Raw genomic sequence first — 23,617 nt, 5'->3', positions numbered from 1 at the left:
ACCTTGTGTCCCTTGTCAGCCAGGAAATACAAAACTGTCAGTGATGCATGTTCACATTCTTGTTCACTTCGGGCGGTGATCAATAGATCATCGACATACTGAAGTAGGGCAGTGTTAGCAGGCAAGTGAATACTGTCAAGTTGTCTTTTCAATGCTTGGCTATAGATGCTGGGGCTTTCTGTGAATCCTTGAGGTGCGCGTGCAAATTTGAAGCTACGGCCATTTAAACAGAATCCGAAAAGATATTGGCTTTCCGGATCAATGGGGACGCTAAAGAAGGCGTTCTTCAGATCAATTACAGTAAAGAACGTTGCTTCAGAATCAATAGCTGTCAATAGGGACGAAATATCTGGGACCACGGGATATTGTGGTACAATACATTTATTCAATTCTCGTAAATCGATCACTAATCGATAAACTGGAGGTGCATTTGGATCAGTGCGTTTAAGAATCGGAATGATAGGGGAATTACATAGATTTGAGTCGGTTTCTACAACCACTCCTTGTGCAATGAGCTCGTCAATGATTTTCAGTAAAGCCACCACAGCATCTGGAGGTAACTTGTATTGTCGGATTCGTGGTAAAACAACACCTTGCTTGAGTGTAACTCGATATGGTGTAATATGCATACAACCTACATCAGTGGGGCCTTGTGCCCATAAATGTGCAGGAACATTCTGTAATCTAGGATCAATATCTCTCAACACATAGTGACCTTTAAAGTCACGTAAAAACAGTCTGACTCCTTCCGGAGAACAGCAAATTACAGCTCCTAGAGCTTTCAGTGTCTTGATACCTAACAAGTTTTCTGGACATGATTTCGTGAGCAACAAATCTGTAGTACGTGACAATGGACCAACTGCAAGGGGAACTGGTTTCGATACTTCATTAACAATAGGTTTTCCTGAAAATCCAAGGGAAACATTCTGTGAGCCTGAGAGGGGTGCCCCTGGAACCTCGTCGTGACTAATTGTCGTTCTGCTTGCCCCTGTGTCAATCAAAAACTTTCTATCTTTCCCTAATACCTGACTATGTACGTAAGGACCCTCTTGATCTACAGGAACCTCAATAAGAGGCAAGCCAACCTCCCTCTCTAGGCTGTTTCATGTGTATCGCTGATAATCGGGATAATCAGTTTGTGCATATTGGTACATCTGCTGCGTTGCATGTTGCGTTGCGGCAATCGGTTGTGGCAGTGGGACCGCTACGGTCTGTACTGTCTGTTGTGGAGCATGCATAGGCTGTACATTCTGTGGAACATGTTGTTGGGCCTGGTCCTGTCTAGGTTGACGTGGTCTCTCCTTAGTTTTACCTGTGGATATATTATGTTTCAAAACTGCACAATCGTTTACATAGTGGCCTGGCTGTTTACAATAGTTGCATGTCCCTTTAACAGGAGCTGCTGAGTTATTGGACTGTGTCATGCCCTTTTTCTGACCGTCAGCTGGAACTGACTGAGCAACTAACATTTTCATTTTCGTGTCTTTCATACGTCTTTGTTCGTGATCATGTTCTTCTCTAATTCTGTTCTGGTGGTACTGTAACATTTGTAACATTTGGGAAGGCGTGTTTGCTTGCCATGTGCTCTCGACTTTCAGTACACGATTCTTAACTTGGGGCAGGGAATTCTCGACCAATTTAGATACAAAAAGGTGTGGGTATGACTCGCTACTTGCTTTCAGGCCACTATTAATAATAAAACATTTCTCAAATCGGGAGTAAAAATCACTAGTGTCTTCATCGGGTTTCTGTTTGCAGGCTGAGATTGCATCCCAGTCCTCCTTTTTAGTTGCTAACAAACGTGGCAAAACCTGTAGTAACAATCCTGGTAATGCTTTAGTTTTATCCACAAGCCCTAAACCTGGGGTTCGAGCAGTTTCTTCATTTTCTAATGCAGCCCAATCAATCTTTGTGTCTCCCAGCTCCCATTCTTTTTCTTTGAGTTTCTCGTAAATACCGGCAGGCAATAACACTTTCAGTATTTTCATAATGTCGGGATAGGTATAATCTCCCATGAGTAACATGTCTTTGATTTCACGGTGGAAACCTGCAGGGTCTTTATCATGACTGGGCACTATTTTCTTCATTTCCAATAATTCCATTTTAGTTATAGGCGTGTATACATACACACGTGTAAGGGTGTTATCATCATTCCTGACTGGATGTACTTCTCGTAAAGGATTCTGTCTGTCTATGTAAAATATTTTCCTTTCTGGGGGTGGAGCTGAAACAAACTGTGGATTCAGGAAAGCACTATATCTGTGTCGATGTTCTAAAATTACTTTAATTAAATCGGTACCTAGGCCTCTCCATTTATTCATGAGTAACTCTATTAGTACATCATGTAGGGGACCTGGATCAGAATGTTGGCTTTTATACAACGTAAGGAGGTGTTGTATCATGTACATACCAGCTAGTCGCTGTTCGTCTGGGGAAATATTCAAAAAGGTTTGCGCTAATGCGTCATCATTATATTTATCGGAATTGTCAGCCCATTGTACTGCTGACCTGGCTAATTCTTGTTCATCCATGGAATTGAGTACATGGTGCCCCATTCGTTCTTGAAGTATTTTATCGGTAGTCTGAAATAGATGTTCAGGACTCCTCGGGTTTGACATAGCAGAGTGAAAAAGTCTCTTGCTTTCCGGGCGTAACGTTTTATTAAAGGGTCTACCCTTTCCTACATATGCTATTGTTCTTGTATGTTCTGGCTCATCCTCCTGTGAGGATTCATTCTTGTCAGCATCTTCTTCACTTTCAGCTTTCTGTCTTTCATGAAATACTGTTATTTCCTTACGGATTTTTCTGTACATGTGCTCTATACTTTTCTGTCTATCATGTTTTCCGTCTGCAATATTCTGACCCCATGTAGTTAGTACCTCCATCTCGTCTTTATTTACACCAGGCTGGTCTCGTTCTCTTATGAAACAGTTTATGAGGAATCTTAATATTAAACCTTGAGTGTCTACTTTCTGGTGTGCCATGGCCTCTTGAATACATTCCTGACCCTCCCCAGTCTGAACAAAATGATATATCCTGTCTAGATAGTCTGCCATTCCTGGAAATAGAACTAAAAAGTTTGCAGCACGTCTTATACGTATTGAGGCTAGTATCATGCAACCGTCTTGGCCTGGTATTGGATCATATCTACAGTCTGTAAGATATTCTTTAAGCCTTTCAGTTGTGACCGCTTTCGGAGTACGTTGCATTGCTAGTTCTCTGACAGTTAATCGCTGTACTGGTGGCGGAGTACGGTAACCTCCTGTAGCACCTCCTGTAGTGGAGGCCTGAGCATGAACTGGCTGTAGGGTCGGTACTTGCGGTAACTGCGTTGGGGCCTGGGCCGCGCCAGGCCCAAAAGGATTACCGGGGGGAATAACAGGTAAAGGTGCAGGAAGCGGACCGGGAGGGGTAAGCTGTTGCGGACCTGGAGGCTGATCATCAGGGGGCGGGTTACCGTCAGCAGGTGGTACACGGGCATGTACATTGGTGTATGCGGGGGCTACATCGTCTAAATAGGAAGAAAGGAAAATCTCTGCTGCGGTCTTGTGACGTAATTTAGTCGGAACCAGTGGAGGGGGCAGATTTTTCGGTGTTTCCGGGGTCGCCTTGGGCAGGCCCTCGGCCAGGACTGGATACAATCCTGTCATAATTGCATTACTACGTCTATCGTGTTGTTCCATTCTAACTCGTTCTCCTTCTTCTAGTAGTTACTTTTCTTTAGCTTTTTCAGAATCCTCTCTACTTTTCTCTGCTTTTCTGAGTGCTTTCTCTGTGCGTCTATGTGATTCTTTACGCCATAATTCAATGGCATCTTTCTGTGACTGTCTGGCTTTCTTTTTCCATAACGCTTCTTCTACTCTCATGATGCACTCGGCATTCCATGTCCCTGTAACGGGCCATCTCTGATTCTCTGCTAAATCCTTAGTGTAATCCACCCACAAGTCGAGATATAATACGGCATCTAGGCCGTGCTTGTGGTACATAAAATAGCCGGGAGTGTCCCTAGGTGGGATGGGAACAGCTTCCTCGAGTATCCCTTTTCTAGTTCCTATCTGTCTTAATTTAGAGAATAACGGCATTCTGACCCTTGATACTTGATACTTGATACTTACTCGGACTTGAACACAACTAATACAGTAAACACAGTAATGAAGATCAAACAATCACTCATACCACGACATTAAAACACATTAAAACACTTCGGAACGGACAATAACTTGATAACTTGATACTTGATATACTGCTAAACAGTACAGATACACTGCTAAACAGTGCAGACCGGGTCTGCGTACCCAAACCCGTCTTGACCGGACACAAATTAATGCACCCGTCTAGATGCGTCCCCAGCAACGGTACTCACCAGGAAGCACGGAACGGAAGGCCTCGGAAACTCGACACTGGACTGGACTCGACACTGGACTGGACCGGACTGGACTCGACTCGACTCGTGACGTAGGTACTTCGGAACTGGTGGGCCTCTGAACACCTCGGACCTTGCTCTCTCTCGGCTGGGCTCTGGTCGGGATCCTCCGCACTCCTCACCGCCTCGTCTGGGTGTCGATCGCAGCCTCAGTCACCTCCGTTGGCCTGAGGGAGATACAGGAAATCCTGCGGGTACGCGTAAACGTCCGTCACGGCTGTGGCAGGGGGCTAGGCCTGCAACGCACCGCCGGCGCGTAAGGTGGGGGAGGGGTCCCTATTCGGGCGCCAAATTATGTGGTAAATAAAGTTTACCTATGCGGAATTTCTATGAGGTAAAGTTCAATAAGAATAACTCAATCAGAAATAAGAGGCAGAGTCCGTGGCGTCTGAGTTTCTAAGGGTTTTATTCCATAAAATGGAATTGGTTCGAACCAGGTATCGTGTTCCATCACCACGAGGGTTCAGGAAGGGATAGACAATGCTTTAATAACAGAGTACAATATATATAGTCAATGCATACAGTGGTGATGGATACAGAAGGCGTAACAGCTGAGAGAAACGAGATAAGAACACATGTGCGTAACAGAAGGCGTGCACGAGGGCGTACACGGAGGTGTGTGCTAGACACGTCATAGGAAAGTGTAACAGGTGGGTGGATCCATAGAAGAATCCTGCAGTGTCAGCAGAAATATTGGCAGAGATGCGCGCGCAGCAACATGACGTGTGATTGACGTGGAACTGGAGGGTGACGGGGACTTGACATTTAGCTCCAAAAGAGGAGACAGAAGTCTGGCGTGTCAGAACAACCTAAACCCAAATCATATCTGATATCTTGTGTTTGAGGAACTGTATTATCTAGAAGGAAAGGTCTCTCGGGCAGAGGCTATTCTATACTGACTGCTAGTGCGTGCATATGTGACTACGTGTCTACGTGTAATGCGAGGGGGCCAGGGGCCTACCATGGTAACGGGAGCAATGAATTACTTGCACGGAGACAGAAAGGCCGGGCCCTTTGCTCTGCAGCTGGGGAGGTGTTTACCTAAAACTCTAGACAGGAATGTATTTTCGAGGAGCGGAGCAGATAACTTGAAGGCTGAATACGGTCTTGGCAGGCAAGCAGGCCGAGCCGGGCACCGCTCGCCGCACGGGGAGTAAGGCAAGGGTCATGGATGCAGATCCAGGCTGCAGCTTTCAGAGGCAGAAGGCAGAAGGGGCTCGATGGCAGAAATCAGGGCCTAGCTCGCCAGAGCCAGGAAAACGTGAAAGTGCACCATGTAAAGACGGTGGCACGGCATACTTAGGAACGGAATAATCGATCCATTCATGGTGGATCTGAAAGAGGACATGTTAACGTTGGACGCAAATGTATTTGCGTCTTCATAGCTGGTTGTGGAGGGAACATACATGTACTTGAAGCACGTACATGGAGCCGTTGGGGTCTACGTTAGGGGACACAATTGACCATAACAATTCATATTACCTCAATGGCACAGAGGTGGTGTCCAGCAATTTGCACTGGTGTGGCCATCCTACAATGCTGCGCCGAAAGACGACGTGGGGTGCCCGGGGGGGGGGGGGGGGGGTGGGCGGCACGAACGGGCCTCTTCCGCCTCCCCAGGTGGAGGCACCTTATCTGCAGTGCGGCGCCCCTTACTGTTTCACTCGCCGTCCAGTTGAGTTCCGCCCGCCCGCGTTGTGCGGCCGAAGGCAGCACAACGCGCCGAGATCCGGATGGCACCGAGGTGGTGTCCAGCAAGTTGCACTGGTGTGGCCATCCTACATTGCTGCGCCGAAAGAAGGCGTGGGGTGCCAGGGGGGGGGGGAGGCGGCGCAAACGGGCCTCTCCCGCCTCCCCAGGTGGAGGCACCTCATCTGCAGTGGGGCGCCTCTTAGCGTTTCACTCGCCGTCCAGCTGAGTTCCGCCCGCTCTTGCGGCACAGTACCTCACCCGCCATCCAGCTGAGTTCCGCCCGCTCTTGCGGCACAGTGCCTCACCCGCCATCCAGCTGAGTTCCGCCCGCTCTTGCGGCACAGTGCCTCACCCGCCATCCAGCTGAGTTGCGCCCGCTCTTGCGGCTACAGCGTCTCGCCCACCATCCAGCTGAATTGCGCCCACTCTTGCGGTGCAGCGATAGGCGGCTGCAACAGGACTCTCAAAATGGCGGCCGGCTCTTTGGATTTGGGCCTGGTCCACTAAAATGGCCCTGGGACACCTTGGAAATCGGACGCTTGCCTGCTAGGGCATGGGCCCCATTCCCGAAAGCGTCCCCTCTTTTGACTGATTGTTCTTGTTGCCTATCTCTTCTGTTGTCATTTAACGGAACCTTTTTGGACTGCCAAAAGGGGTTCTGGTCCGACCGCTGGTTGGTGGAGACATTTTGACTATATCCTGGACCTGCCCGGCCTCGCCCAAAATGGCGCCGGTATAAATGGGACTCGTAACTCCTTGTTGTGTACTGGTTGCCCAACCTTGATATCACGAGATACGTATGCAGTTTTGAAGCACATGGCGGGCGGGGACGAGTACTGACTGAACATTTGGACATCCCTATTGATATTAAGTTCTGATGTGTTATTGATTACTGTACTATTGAAAGTTCGAATTAACGTCACCCATGGTACTTGCCCGCAAATGTATATCTAGATAATTTTATTGTAACTGGCTCTGTCGTACTTTAATTATAAAATGTACGTCCACCGATTCCGCAACTGTTAGACACCTTAGTTCTTGCAACCTAATGGCCCGCCCGTTATGTTCTTCTACAGTGTAAATGTCCCCTCATCATATACGATTCCAGTTTGCTCCGTGGCCGGCCCACGTGGTTATAGGCCCGTATTTGTATACTGACATTTTCACAATAAAGGTTTTTAAAACAAAACATGGTAGTGGTACCTAGATTGGTAAAGTTTTGAATAATAGCCACTGTTTTCGAATCAGTAAAAGGCAAGTGAAATAAAGCAGCCCGATTACATGACGGTAAAAAGGTATAATACGCAGGAACGCAGTAAAGATAAATGGTCAAGGGCTGTTGTGTTTTCCACTTCTGCAACATAAAGTGATCGATAAGAATCCAATATTCAGGCCTATCAGCGACTAAGACAGCAGGCCGAGCTTGTTCAACGGCTCCCTTCATGGGACGAAGAAACGCCCTTTTTCTCGAAATAGGAATATTTTACTTGCAGGACAGTTGTAAATTTCCCGGGAAAATACATTAGCCTGGAACATTGTTAGTGATAAACTGTAAATGCATCTGGGTCCTTTGCTTTACAAGTCAGAGTGAGAAAAAAAAAGGTGGGGCTTTCATCATTTGGGAATAAAAAATGTTCGAAACCAATGAAAAGTGTTATTTTTAGGTCATATGACCAAGCCTTCCATCATTAGAAAAACAAAAGTAAAATGAACCAATGAAAAGTTTTATTTACAAGTCACATGACCTGTTATGCTTACGTCATATGACGCATTACGCGACAACGCAGGTCCAGAATATAGTCAAAATGTCTCCACCAACCAGAGGTCGGAACACAACCCCTTTCAGCAGTCCAAAAAGTTCTGTTAAATGACAACAGAAGGGACAGGCAACAAGAACCATCAGTCAAAGAGGGGAGGGCAAGTTCTTCTCTACCGGGTCACGTTGGGGCTCCACCGGAACTGATCGAATTGGTAGTCTACAGTGTTTCTGGATGTTTCAGACTGAAGCTGGCGTCAGCATGAGAGCACCACCATCTCGTGGCTACGTCGTGGCCATTCCACGAGCAATCATGGCAGTCGCTCCCCACCGGAAGTCTACGGGAGTCGGGGGTCCCGGTGACTGTTGTAGAATCTTCAAGGCTGAGGGGACTCTTTTGGGAATGGGGCCCATGCCCTAGCAGTCAAGCGTCCGAGTTCCACGGTTGCCCAGAGCCATCTTTAAAACACGAAAATGTTTTTACCTACCACGTACTTGACATTTTAAAGCTTTTGATATTTGCTATTAAAAAACCATTGAAATTCACTGAAAAAACCATAGGTTATAGACCATATATAGTTAGGAATTAGCATTTACAAATCCTTGAAAATTCACTGAAAAAACCATGGGTTATAGACCATATATAGTTAGGAATTAGCATTTACAAAACCTTATTTTACTCACACAAAACCATTGAAATTTCATATATAGTTAGTTGCACTAACTATATATTGCGCACCTGCAATCCACTGCTGATCATGTCACATATTACATCATTCATGACATGATCAGTGACATCACTGATGACATCACTGATGACATCACTGATGACATCTCAAATGACATCACTGATGACATCACTGATCACATCTCATTTGACATTACTGATCACATCACTGATGACATCATTCATGTGATAATACGGTGAACCTCTTCAGACTCTAATATAATCTTACATACACTCAGATTAAATAGACACTCACAGACTGTCACTCATCCATGGAGTTGCTCACACACCTAGTCAGTCATGCAAAGAATCAATCACACTTCCATTTCCTCAACTATACAGTTATACAAACCTTACTTATTCAAACATATACTAACACATATTTACTCTCTTATACAATCCCTGATACAAGTTCACAATGATCCATACAGCCACTCACAAATTCACTGGCTCTTATGCACAGTTATTTATATATGTCAACTCTCACATGTACTGTGTTTTACATATGTACTTACTTTGACATGTAGCACTGAGATATCCATTCACTCACCAATACACTCATGCACACAGTCAACCTCCCATACAGCTGTTTCCACATGCACTTTTGAACCCATACATCTAGTGAATCAACTGCTCACACATCTATGCACAGAGTCATACACCTCCCAGCCACCCACACACACACTCAGTCTCCCATACAAATACTTGGGCAACCAATCAATAACCCATATACTTAATCATAAAGCTACTGATCAACACATGCAGCAGTTTACAGAACAACAGATATAATGATGCACAAATTAAGACAGTTTAGTCACTAACCCATGCACTCAGTGAGACACATTTAATCACTCACTCATACAGTCAGTCATGCACCTACTAAATCCTTCATCCAGACACTTATACATCCACTCATTCTTCAATATGTAAGACATATTTTGACTTTTCAGAAACATACAGTCACTGGATGTTGTCATCAGTGATGTCATCAGTGATGTCATTTGAGATGTCATCAGTGATGTCATCAGTGATGTCACTGACCATGTCATGAATGATGTAATATGTGACATGATCAGCAGTGGATTGCGGGTGCGCGATATATAGTTAGTGCAACTAACTATATATGAAATTTCAATGGTTTTGTGTGAGTAAAATAAGGTTTTGTAAATGCTAATTCCTAACTATATATGGTCTATACCCCATGGTTTTTTCAGTGAATATATATATATATATATATATATATATATATATATATATATATATATAATATATATATATATATATATAATATATATATATATAATATATATATTTATTTTGTATCTTTTTGGGGGAGAACCCCCAACCCCCATACATACCTTAAATGTGTTGTGGTAAAGGCATGCGTGATAAAAGCCTATACGTGCTAAACAAATGCGTGGTTAAGGCACTGCGATGTAAAAATTGCATTGCAAAGACTGTTTCCCTTCCATGTTTATTCAATATCCAGAACCTGTTTGTTACCTGGAGGGGCGACCCAAGGATGCCATCTAAGCTAAAATCGGACTCTTACTTATTACCATGGATGTATCTTCATTATATACATCAATTCGACATCGTGATGGTATTAAGGCTGTTGAGCACTACCTAGGCAAACGCCCCATGGAATGCATACAACATAACAAAATGCTTGTTGGTATGTTAAAAATTTGTTTAGAACAGAATTTTTTTGTTTTTAATAACCAAATATACCAGCAAATGAGGGGTGTAGCCATGGGGGCCTGCTTCTCCCCAAGCTTTGCTTGCCTCCATATGGGGCTTTGGGAGGAGCAGGTCCTAATGGGCAAACACATGGAAATTATGCAACATAAGGTTATGCTCTACCTGAGATACATTGATGATCTGTTTTTTATTTGGAGGGGCACACATGATGAGGCTACTGAATTTGCGAACTTATTGAATGTAAATGATCTGAACCTGAAATTTACATCACACATCGACAAGGAAAAGGTCACTTTCCTTGATGTGGAGGTGTTTATCAAAGAGGGAGCATTACACACCAGATTGCATAGGAAGGCGACTGCCGGAAATACGGTTCTACATGCCAGCAGTCAGCATCCCCAACATTTAATACGCAGCATCCCCTACGGGGAGATGCTAAGACTGCGGAGAATTTGCAGTTCAGATTTGGAGTGCAATCTGGCCCAACAAGCTAGCAAAGCGAGATTCCTACAGAGAGGATATAGCAGTACTCTGATAGAAGGAGCCATCAGACGTACCAGGGATATCTCGAGAATAGATGCACTGATGCCCAAAATTAAAGCCAATGCGGAAGGGGATAACAATGAGCGCATTACATCTAGAGCCATTGTGACCTACAGCAACCAGCACTCCCAGATTAGGAAGATCCTAAACAAAAATTGGAACCTGGTTAAGGGTGACCCTATTATAGGGGACCTGGTACCGGACAAACCAAGTATAACGTTTCGCAAATCCCCTAGCCTTGCTAGCGCACTGGTCAACAACATGTTGGAACCCACTAAATCCTGGATAGATAACATCACTGGCTTCAAGAAGTGTCTTACATGTAAGGCCTGTCGCCACGGGATTAACAAAACCCAGGTCCAACGTCCTTTCTCGGATAAACCCTTCATCATAAACAAAAGATTAACCTGCAAGACAGAATATGTTGTTTATGTCTTGCAATGCCCTTGTGGTTTGCAATATGTTGGAAGTACTCGTCCACCTGCACACAAGCGCATTTTACAGCATTTAAGGGCAATTTCCGGGAAGGATCAGGCCTACCCTGTGGCTAGACACTTTGAGGCTGTACATGGAAGTGATCCCAGTAGCCTACAGTACTTCTTGGTTGATACAGTGTTGCCTCTGAAGAGAGGGGGTAACCGGGACGCAAAACTGCGCCTCCTGGAAACCAGATTCATTCTTGAATTCAACACCAAAAGCCCGGGAGGTCTTAATAATAGCGAGGACCTTTACACCTGCCTCTAACTAACTGTAATACAATTTTCCCTTTAAGTAGGCATATACTCAAGGTTGTCTGGATGTAAATAGAAATTTCCCCCTGTACCAATTCTTGGTTTTCTTTTAACTGACACTGCTACCTGCTGTTAACTGTAGCATGTTTTTAACCATTAGTATTGATTCACTAATTTCACTACATAAACATTTTTCCTGCTATACAGTAACTAAAAGAGGTTGTCATAAAGTGCATGCTTTCAATTCAAACACCTTGTGAGATTGCTTTGAATATGCCCACTTGGGCAGAATTTCTTTCATATATTCTTTTATAGTAATGAGGACGGACTTACCTAGTGATAATGAATGAGGGTTCTTCAAACTGAATGTGCTGTATATACTGAAATAATTATGTGGATGTATATATATGAAAATATGGTCGTTTGAGTTTGCCATTTCTGGCTTTCAAGAAACTTTTTTTCTTAATTACTGTGTACATATATGAAATTTTTTGAGGCCATAATATTATATTTATGGCCCAATGAAAATCTATTTTTGTAGCCTTGTATATATGTATATATAATGCAATTTATTTATATTTGTATAATAATTATGACCATTTTGAAACATTGCGTTTTTGCACACTTGAACCCCTTGGGCACTGTGCCCTCTATTCGAGTTTACAAATATGAAGTTTGTCTTCACTTTCTATGAATTGTCAGGACCGAGAAAAAAATGCAGTTTGCACAGGTGTGATTAATTATGTATATGCACTTTAAAAACCCTCGTTTATGTTCATGACACTTTGTGTGAGCAAGCCTCTTTACGAGGTGAAACGCGTCATGGCGATATTGCAGGCTTGGATTTTTTTGCACTGAATAAACCACGCTGAGAAACCGCACTTACTTTGTGGTCTTTGCTTCCTTCGTTGTTCTGCGGAAAGCAGGATTGTGACTACGACCTTTGGATATATATATATATATATATATATATATATATATATATATATATATATATATATATATATATATATATATATATATAATATATATATAATATATATATATATATAATATATATATTTATTTTGTATCTTTTTGGGGGAGAACCCCCAACCCCCATACATACCTTAAATGTGTTGTGGTAAAGGCATGCGTGGTAAAAGCCTATACGTGCTAAACAAATGCGTGGTTAAGGCACTGCGATGTAAAAATTGCATTGCAAAGACTGTTTCCCTTCCATGTTTATTCAATATCCAGAACCTGTTTGTTACCTGGAGGGGCGACCCAAGGATGCCATCTAAGCTAAAATCGGACGACTGTCCATGCGTAGGGGTCTGTCACATAAATGGCAGTGTACCAAGTTTTGTGAATAATTAGCTACAGGTTATCCTTTTTTTCTGTGCCAGAGCAGAGTTTAGCAACTTATGAAAAATTCTGCTGAATGTGAACCAAATACCATTGTACTTACATTACTGTGCTTGTCGAGAAAGTGTGTTTGTGTAAAATTTACAATGGGATGAAACATGAGAAATCTAAATTTAAATAGAATACTCTATTGTGCATTATCTGAAAACAATGATTTGATCAACAGAAATGAAAAAGAGGTATGAACATCGATTGTTGTTGCTGTGTTAGTACCTTTCAGACTAATCATCTTTTTTTCTTTTTTTCCACAGTTGTTCTTCAGGTCTGCAGCCTCGTTCTCTACCCCATCAAATTTATTGAGACAGTCACTTTGAAAATATACCATGAGTTCAACTGGGGCTATGGTCTGGCCTGGGGCGCAACCATATTTTCCTTTGGTGGAGCCATTCTTTACTGCCTGAACCCTAAGAACTATGAGGACTACTACTAATGCCGGCCTTAGCAATGAGAAGGAACAGAAAATGAATTACTCCAACTTTTTCTAACTCACAGTTTTATAGAAACACTTATGGAGCATCAGAATTCTCTTGTGTCGGGTTCAGTTTCCCTTGCCTCTTGGCTGACAAATTATAACCAGCTTTTACATCCATTAAAGAAAAGTGCATCAAACGCAAGAGGGCTGTTAACCGCATAGGCACATTTTGCAAAACACTTACACATTAACTTTCGCTTCCTTGAATGCGCGAGATCTACATGAGGGCATTGTGAAGCAAAGCAGACTAGTTGGAATGTACATGCAGTATTGGCTGTCTCCTACAGCCTGTGGAAACTCAGCCAGCAAAGGTTCCCTGGAAAACATCTTCACCCCCTTGTGGATTGAAGTGTTACAGCAAGCCCAAGATAAAGCTGAGTTTGTTGTCACTATTCGTCTACTGTGAGGTTTTCAGGAATATTTCGCAAGCAAGAAGTGGAAATTCAGAGTGCCGCACAGCCAGTTCATGGTCGTACCGACAAGTGGACCACCCAAACTCATGCTCATGCTGGCACCGCCCATTTTGGTAAATCTACAGAAGTTAAAATATGGCTTTCCCTATTTAATTGGAAATTACTCTTAGCTCACAGGACTGTTAAAAGGGATAGTCTTAATTCCATTTAAATACATTTGCACAAGTCACATTTGATTGAAACAACAATATGACCCCGCTTTAAATATTATGGTTAAAGAAGCGTGTAAGTACTATGTCATTTTTCTGCAGATCCTTGTGTCTATATTATTGTACAACTTTGCCATATCGAATAGAAAAAAGGACCACCAACAAATTATGTTATTGTGACAAAGTCTTGTGATCAACCCAACCACTAATTTCCATTACTTTTTGGGTCAATGTGGCAAAAATAATGTTGGCACCAGAACACATGTTAGTTCTGACATATGGGTTGGCAGAGTTTCATGACTCATTCACTGTGGGGTTTTTCATGTTCAATGACCTTCCGCTAGTTAGTGATTAAACATACATCGGCCACTGGTGCATTTATTCTGTACAGACACGGATATTCAAATGCTGTAATACTGTATAAACTGTGGTTATGTAACGTATGCACTATGTTAGGACACATTCTTGATTGACGTTTTTCCCAACTTTGACTAATATTCCAAATTTTATAATGCCAATTCTCATGTATATTTTTAACAGGCACATGTTTCTTGTGGGATTTGTACAAGAAGTAAACATTGGAAAAAATGAGTATGAACAGTCTGGAAGTGACCACAAAAAAGAAGCACACTTTATGGCCCGGGTTAATAATTGGAAGAGCCTGGCATGAAATAGCCAGAACTTCAGAATGGGGAAGGTTTATGCCGCCTTTCCATTTACTGGAACAGTTTATTTTATTGTTTGAGAAGTTAGTTCACTGTCAATCAAAACCTGGCAAATGTATGTTTGAAAACATAATTATCTCAAATTCAGATCTCAGCTTTTTGCATTGCCTTTGAGGAAAGCGCCAGGGTCTCCATGGAAGCCTAAAAAGTTAAATATTCATTGACATTTTCAGTGTGTTTAACCAGGCATGACAAAGCACCCACGGTGTGATCTGCTGCATGCAACATCTACTAACATCACAGTATGGCTTTAGATTGGTAAAAAAGAGAGGGTCAGTCACATGCAGAAAAGAGTACAAACTGAATCAAAGTTGAAAAATGTATGCAAAAACATTCCCAACAAAATCTGAAAAGGATCAAAACAGAACTGGAACCTAAAGGGCGGGTAAGAGGTTAGAACAGGTGTGCAGTATATATGTATAAGGTGATATCAAGCACGACTACAAGAGGACACAATGGAACGGATGTATGTCATCACAACGCATGCTTTTATTCCGCATGTCATTACAACACAGTTTTTACAATGTAAGTCGTTACAACAACTTGCGTTGGGGGGAGCTGGATAGTGGAATAGTTTAATTTTCTATTTCAACTCCAGTCCCCGTGGATAGTAGGGAAGGTGTTGGATAGAAAATTAAACTATTCCCTATCCTACAGCGCCCTCCAGCGCAAGTCGTTGTAACGACTTGCGTTGTAATAGCTGCGTCGTAATGGTAGTGCGGAGTAAAAGTTGCTTTGTAAAGGATGTTTCCCCAATGGAACACGAGCAGGAAACTATGACGTGATGTATGTCTAATACGTGTCATGCAAAGAAAAATATAAATGGAATACATTTTTACAGCAGACTCTAAGTATGAAGAGAATTTGTGGAACGTAATACCACAAATTTGTTACATAGGGAGTTCTCACTGTTTGAAAATAAATTAAACAAAATGATAGGCCAACACGAGGCGAACAATCTGAAAACAGATGAGGTGACTGGATGGAGCAGTTTACACTGACCAAACAATATCGCTTTGGCACCAATAAAACACCAGGCTGTTTGCCAGCTGTATACCATAATGATGACTTTGACTGGTGGATGGACATGAAAATTTTAGGTGTCTGACGTGGTAAGCAGCCTCAAAGATCATTCAAAGGTGCCAGGGATTTCGAGATGGCAAATAAATAACAAACACAGGCAGCCAGAGAACCTTTCTGTACTGATATGTAAACTCTCACAAATGGGAAGCCCCACTTTTTTAATTACCATCATTTTATTGTGGGTTTTTAGCCATGAGTCAGTGGTTCATGAAAAAGTAGCAATTTTTTGGGGAGGATGCGGCGGGGGGCGGCGGGAATTCCTCAACTTCACACCCGCTGGGCAAATCTGAATACTAAAACATGGTTGGAAATGTATCTGTGAACACTGTCAAGATATAACACAAACAAAACAGAATATCTGTATTACAACAAGGGATTGAGTCAGCTCAAATGGTCTGAACCACAGCTCATTGATTGGCACATTACGAGTGTCACACATTACAAGCCTCACACATTATGGACTCCAAATAGGCTTTTTTTACATATAACTTTGAAACTTGTGTCTCTAAGAAACGTAATGCAAGGGCAACTCATAATTCCTAATACTTTTGCACAGACTGCAAAAGCAGCCCTCTTAGACTCCTCCAATGACATAGTCATAATCTCTTCAAATGCTGACGTGTCCCATAATGTATTAGCGAAACACATTAGTGTGCTATACTGCTGAGGGTATTGTGTAGACTATGACACAGAGTACGACACTGACTGCTCCAAGAGCCTAACGCTGCATATTTGTAACAAGAAGTGGCCTTTTTAGGGAATGACAGAAACCTTCATCCTAATTAGCAAACAGACACTAGAATGTCTGTAGCGCAGAAATAATTGTCCTGCTGCCAGCATGCACAACAGCAGGTCACCATCCTTCTTACATACTGCCTGACTCATGCATACTGCATGGAGCTGGTTTGGTTTCATTCTGATCCTGTGTCAATAACACTAATTGGCACTTCTGGTAAATAAGGACATAAGGAAGAAAGGAGGACAGGAGACAATGCCTTCAAATTAAATCCGGGATCATTAGGATTGAATTATGTGTCTGCAGAGTTCTCTGTGAGCATTCATTTCATTAACCCCTTCGATGCTGGTGACAAAGCCAGCTCGTCATGGGCGTTACCTGCGCTGCGCGCATGACGAGCGGGCTTTGTCACGTAACGCAGGTTTTTTGAATTTTCAGCCCACAGCGGGAAAACCCGCTAGCGCGCATGCGGTTAAAAAATGATCCGGAGCGGCTCCCCCCTCCTGCACCTTGAGACCTTGAGACCCTCACGGGTGAGTAGCGCGCTTTATAAAGCCCCTGATTGATTGATTGATTGATTAAGGGCTCTGTATCTTGAGTCCAAGTCTTGGTGACATTTGGGAGCTTAATGCTTGGGACCAATATCCAGCTCATCTGCACAAGGGTATATACATGTGGGTGAAGCCAATAAGTAAAGTATATTTTCACATTTGTGCACCCATACTTAAGCACACAGATGTTCTATTTTAGTTTCCACAGGAAGTGATGTATTTATTTTATATTTATTTTATTAGCGATTTCTAAAGCGCCTGGTGACCCAAGGGCATCCCCGCGCTATAAAGTTTGTAATCCTGTTGAGGGGAGGAGAGAGGGGGGTGGGCAGTTATAGGGACTCTATTTGGGGAATAGATGAGTCTTTAGTTTCTTGCGAAATGTCAGGTAGTTGGGTTCAAGTCTTAGGGGGCGGGGAAGAGCATTCCATCCTGTAGCTGCTTGAATGGAAAATTGACGTCCTCCTGTGCGAGTTCTTTTAAATCTCGGAATACTAGCTAGGTTCTCATTCTGGGATCGTAGGGATCTGGTTGCTGTGTAGGGGGTTATCAATTTACTAAGGATCGCCGGGCCAGATCCGTTCATCAGCTTGTGTGTTGTACACATCGCTTTGAATTGTACCCTTTGGCGCACAGGGAGCCAGTGTAAAGCCTTAAGGGCCGGTTTGGCAGACATTCTGGAGGGGGTGTTAGTGAGCAGGCGTGCTGCCGCATTTTGTGTCCACTGGAGTTTCGTTAATGTGGCCTCCGGGGCTCCCAGGTATACCAGATTGCTGTAGTCCAAACGGGACAATACTAGTCCCTGGATGAGCAATTTCCTGGAAGTGAGCGGCAGTAAGGGGAGGATCTTGCGGGTCGTTCGCATGAGCCCAAAACAGGTACCTGAGGTTTTGGTTGCTTGAGTTTTCATATTAAGCTCTGGTTCGAGCCATACACCGAGTGTCTTGATTTCACGTTTCGGGGGGGGGGGTTTCCCCGAACACGTCGGGCCAGAGTACTGGGGGGATGGTCGTCCATTGTTTTCCTAGGAGCATCACCTCCGTTTTTGTCCCATTGAGCTTTAATGATGAGTTGTTCATCCAGTTATGAATTCCTGTAAGGCAGTTGGTCAAGTTTTCTGGGTGGTCAATCAGTTGGGACAAGGAGACGACCAGCTGAGTGTCGTCAGCGTAGCTTATCATTTTTATGTTGAATGGTGTTACTACGTCCTCAAGAGGGGCCATGTAAACATTAAAAAGCGTCGGACTCAGGGAGGAGCCCTGAGGGACGCCGCTTGTAAGCGGGAGGGTGGATGAGTGGTGATTGTCGTCCCATACTTGGAACGTGCGCTCTGTGAGGAAAGATTCAATCCAACTGAGTGCCGTCCCGGTTAGTCCTGCATCCGCCAGTCTATGAAGAAGGACACGGTGGTTGACTGTGTCAAAGGCTGCGCTTAGATCCAGGAGGATCACTGCCACTGATCCTCCTGAATCCAGTATGCGCCTTGCTTCCTCAATGACGGCCAGAAGTGCGGTGTCTGTGCCATGGCCCGGGCGGAAACCAGTTTGGGACTGTCTGAGCAAGTTGTTAGTTTCAAGGAACTGGGACAATTGTGTGTTTACCAGTTTCTCAGTTACTTTGCTGATCCCGGGTAGTAGGGATATTGGACGGTAATTAGACAAGTCTGCTGGGTCTAGCTGAGGTTTTTTTTGAAGTGCCTTTACCACTGCACTCTTCCAGCTGTCGGGGACACATCCGTGGGTGAGTGAGCTGTATGTATTAGAGCAGAGCATACCTATGAGCACGCACACACCACTCACAACTTTCATGAAGAGCTTGCAACACAGCTTCAAGACAGAAGTAGCAGTTGTGAATGTACAAATCCACTTTGGGGAAAACTCTTGAATTACTTTAATAACTTCAAGCAGAGATTTGGGGCCTAGGTCTTCAAGAAATTCAAAACTCTGAAATCATAGATTTACACCCATGCCTGCATGCAGAATTTAGCATAACTTATACTCACAAGATTTTTTGAGATTTTTCCTGATAAGCTAAGGCAGCCACCTCTTTCCTGTATTATGAAAACGTTTATGAATTCCCAAGACATGCCCCCTTATGTATTTTAGGGGCACAGAAGCCCTTTCTCCACTCTCCCCTCAATATTGGGGCGGTTCCCTTGCTATTTCCACCCTGGAATCCTATTAACTTCTGTTCCTCCCCACATTTTATCTTGGGACCTGTTTGTGAAAAACATTGCGAACAACCACAAACTTGTCAATTTGTGGGTGTTCACAAACATTCCAGGGTATCCACTCTCTCTAATACTACCTTTGATCCATGGGAGGTGATTAACACCCCTGGAATGCTACACTATTCTGTGGGTATATTAAAATTAGTAAGTGCAAATTTACCTTTTGTAAGAGTATGTTGAACTTACATGTCCAAATCGTTATATGAATCAAGGTCAGAGAGTGATGTTTGAAGTTTTCAAGTAGTGTTGCTTTTAATAGTCACTTGCCTGATGCAAGGAATCCTTAAAAAGATTCATCCATCACAAACACTTATTTAATCCGTTTTGGAACCCACCTTTATGAGGATGCCAAACATGTTATTTCGTCATCACAAGCCTGCAAAATCTTTACAATGGACATAGTGTTACTGAACAGTAAGTCCTTACAATCTGGGGCCACATGTACGACAGTCAGTTTGCAACACGCAAACTGCGATTTTTAGGGAATCGCAATTTTTGAGTCACAAAACCTGATGTACAACAGTGTCTCGGACACTGTTTGCGATTCCCAAATGGGTTGCAAGGGACCTGCCTCATTAATATTCATGAGGCAGGTCGCAATTTGAGACCTATTAGGCATGGCCGGCACTCACAGGGATGCTTGGCTGCTGGGGTCAGCAGACCACCATGTCTGTGACTGCTTTTTAAATAACACAGTTTTAAAAAAATGCAGTGCATTTTTCTTAAAGGAAAATGGGATGCATTTCAGAAATGACAATGAAACTTTTTCTTTTCATTTTTTTAGAGTGGGCAGGGAACCGTGAGACCACTGCCTGTTCTGAAAAAATATTGGAGCCTCATTCACATAGGTGAAGGGGGCCGTTGGGGACCATTTCCTGCTTGCGATTGACTTACCACCAATTTGAAACTGGTGATAATCTGCGAATGTTTTGCAACTGCATTCCCAGTCACAAAACATTCATACATACCAGTACTACTCTCTATTAGGAAAGGACACCCTTTACACGCCCCTTCCAAATTGTGACCTGCAAACCGAAATTTGCGAGTTGTTATTAGGTTACTGACTCGCAAAATAGAGTTGGTACTTGAGAAAATGAATTTTACCACTCGCAAACAGCCTGATGGACCATTTAAAACTGGTAAAATGCATTGTACATCTGAAAGAAAGGGTGATATTTATCTTGTGGTCTATATATAACCTAATGATCCCTCTCACTCTTTTACTTTTCACACTACCTTTGTAACACTGGTGAGTAGCCTGGTAACAATGAAACATTATTTCAATATGGAGCTAGCAGCATTGCAGATTCAAAGAAGCAAGCTTAAAGTGCACAGTAACAAAGAAGAAGGGGCTTATGCATCTGGCTGAGCAGATAACAGCTTAATTTGCTATCCAGTGGTGTAGCACAAAATGATGGGGCCCCTGCAGAATGTGGAGAAGGGCTCCAGAGTCTCCCATATCCCACAGGTATTGATTGGTCTTGGGTGGAAGGGGATCCGCTGAAGGATCTGGTGGTCCCTGATGGGTTTGGGGTTCTTCTTCTGCAACATAGGGGCTGCAGGGGCTTGGGTTATGTCCTTGACTATAAAGTCTGTGTTTTAAGTCATAAATGGTAACTTCGCGAAAATGTAGACAAGAAACTCATCGACTCCAAAACACAGACTACCAAAGTTTCAATTTTACAGATATTTTGATCTGTATCTGATCCTACTTTCAAGCTTTTGCCCCGATTAATCTATTGCACAAATTTGGATTTCATAGCATAGACTGCCATAAATGTGACCTTGTTTAAATATATCCCTACAAGTATTTCGACCGGAATCTGATCCCACCTTTTAAAATAGGTCTTTTAGAATAATAGATTAACATAGACTCTAGTGGAGGGGGCGATATGAGTACATTTGAAGTTTTCAGGAGTTGAGATTTTTGAGACTATCTCACAAATATCACATAAATCTAGCAGTGAAAGTGTTAACTTAAGATCTGTATTTGCTTCATTTTTGAGGTGGCCGCTGTCTAAAGTGGTGGATGAGCTGCTGCAGCAGTATTTTACCACGTCAGACAGTGGTAAATGGTTGTTTATCGCTGGAGCTTTAAAAGAATATGCTGTGTTTAGCAGGAAATGTGGCAGCATTTGATGACATATCTGAAGTAAGAACAGAGTACAACACAACAATGGTGGCTCCTCCGCTAAGGCATCGGTGCGTTGCCCCACTGTTTTTTGCAGTGAAACAAAGGAAAAATAACAAATAAAATAACTTGCAATATGAATATTTTATTTCCTCCTAATTATGCAGCTTTGCGTGAGGGGCAGTGGGGAGTGGTCGGCAGCACCCTCCTAACTGCACAATGACTGCTTGGCCGGCCCTCTCGGGCCACCCAAAACAGTCTTATACATTTCGCATGTTCTCCATGCAGGCGGCATTATAGCCTATGTGCAGGACATGCCTAGGCCTCCAGTCAGCGTTAGAGTGCCGAAACCAAGGCAGCGTTGTGATTCGCTGACTGGGAGCCCGGGTGTGCTTCCTATCGAGGCTTAGCGAGGTAGGACTATGAATAAGAGATGCGGCGAGGAAGCGGCGAGAAGGTATGTTTTTATTATTTATTTTATTTTTATACCTGCATCCCCCTGCTCCAAATGCTCCCCTAACTCTTATTCGTGTCGGCTGATGCTGCAACACAACACACGCACTTACCTAAAAACAAAATAATAACACAGCAAAAATATATTGTGGCACTAAAGCAATCAAAATACAATCAAATACATAAACCACAATAAAACACAACCATAACACAAAGCATTACTACAGCACAAAAACACAAAAGCACAAAAAAACATCACAATACAGCAGCACAACAAAACGCAACCCAACAAATATGCTGATATATTCTTGCCACAAATGACAACATCAACCAATCTGCTTTCATTATACAGTGGTAAAAGGTGTTTGTTGGAAGTTCTGCTTTACTTCCAAGGACATGTAATAGTGGCAGTCAAAACGTATTGTGATCCTACACTCCGGTTTTGGAAGTATGTTCTGCCAGCCTAGATTTTCACATAGAACCACCCAAACCACTGAGTTGACAAAGATTTTTCAAAAATTTGCCTAGCTTCATGCATATCCGGGCCCCTCTGTCATATATAGATTAATTACTCAATTGCTACTGGGTTTGAGAGTTTGACACCATAATTCTTCATAAAAACTGGTTGGCAGTTTCCATTTTCTGAGAAACGTATTTCTTCTAATCACACGCATCATGAAAATGTTAGGGAAAATAGATTTCCCGTACCAATTTCTGACTATTCTTAAAGTCCACTTACATAAGTCTCCTGTGGCTTGGTAATATTATAAGAAACCTGTTTAAATTAGAAACATAAACTACCCGGATTTGTCCGACTCTTAAAAAAACGTATCTAACCAGTTAATTTAAAATGATTTTTTCATTAGGGCTATGTTATAATTTATAGAAAGTCTTTAAAAAAAGCTGAGAAGATTTCAATATTTAAATCTGTCTATTTGCATCTTTGTTAAACTTTATATCATAAATGCAGAAATGAGTGGTTGAAGATCAGCTTCTAAATGTATATTGCTTTTTATGCCTCTGTGAAGCTGGCAGAGTGCAGCCCACGCTTGAGAACACATGAACCTATTTTTTACCTGACTATAGAGGTCACTTTGAGGGTGTACTAAAATATTTATTAAGCCCATTCATGCCAAGTATGTGAAATGTGCACAATAATGCTGCACGTTGACGAGGATCAACAATGGAGGAGCTAGTGTTTACGTGAAATGCGAGCATTCTTTCAAGGTTATTTGCATTGTGGCTGGTTATTGCTTTTTTAGTAAAGACAGTTTAAACTGTGCTGTTATAAGAGATTCTTTACTTTCACCGGGAGACTGGGGTTAAGAATAGCACGTGACATTGAAAGCAACCCGACTCTCTGAGTGAACGTTTGGGCCAAAAAGAGGAGATATGGGGATAAATTGGGACTAGAACGATCAATTTCCACCTTAATTCCTCATCTCTTAATATACTTAGACGCTCGACTCTTAACTGGGTTTTCCCAAACTCTACCAATAGTAACTCTGAAGTGGGAAAATACTGGCCCAGTAGGTGCTTAACCCTGGAAAGTGAAATAGAGAGAACACAAAGGCACTTCTTAGAAGTGAAAAATAAATCCCACTGTGGTGGAAACAAGAGTTTCTGTTAAAATC

General features: G+C 42.8%; 1 protein-coding gene across 1 annotated transcript in view; it reads left to right on the top strand.

The window, feature by feature from the left end:
* The window catches only part of TMEM47 (transmembrane protein 47), a 360,190-nt gene extending 343,244 nt beyond the window's left edge, over positions 1 to 16,946 (top strand). Inside the window, exon 3 of the mRNA XM_086934610.1 lies at positions 13,232 to 16,946. Within this exon, the coding sequence (XP_086790736.1) occupies positions 13,232 to 13,410 (179 nt within the window). The 3' untranslated portion in view covers positions 13,411 to 16,946. The remainder of the gene's footprint in view (positions 1 to 13,231) is intronic.
* Positions 16,947 to 23,617: the final 6,671 nt, after the last annotated feature.

The sequence above is a fragment of the Lissotriton vulgaris genome, chromosome 8 (genome assembly GCF_964263255.1).
Source record: "Lissotriton vulgaris chromosome 8, aLisVul1.2, whole genome shotgun sequence".
Lineage (NCBI taxonomy): Eukaryota > Metazoa > Chordata > Amphibia > Caudata > Salamandridae > Lissotriton > Lissotriton vulgaris.
Note: the sequence above shows the minus strand (reverse complement) of the source record. Positions and strands in the feature narration are given on the sequence as shown.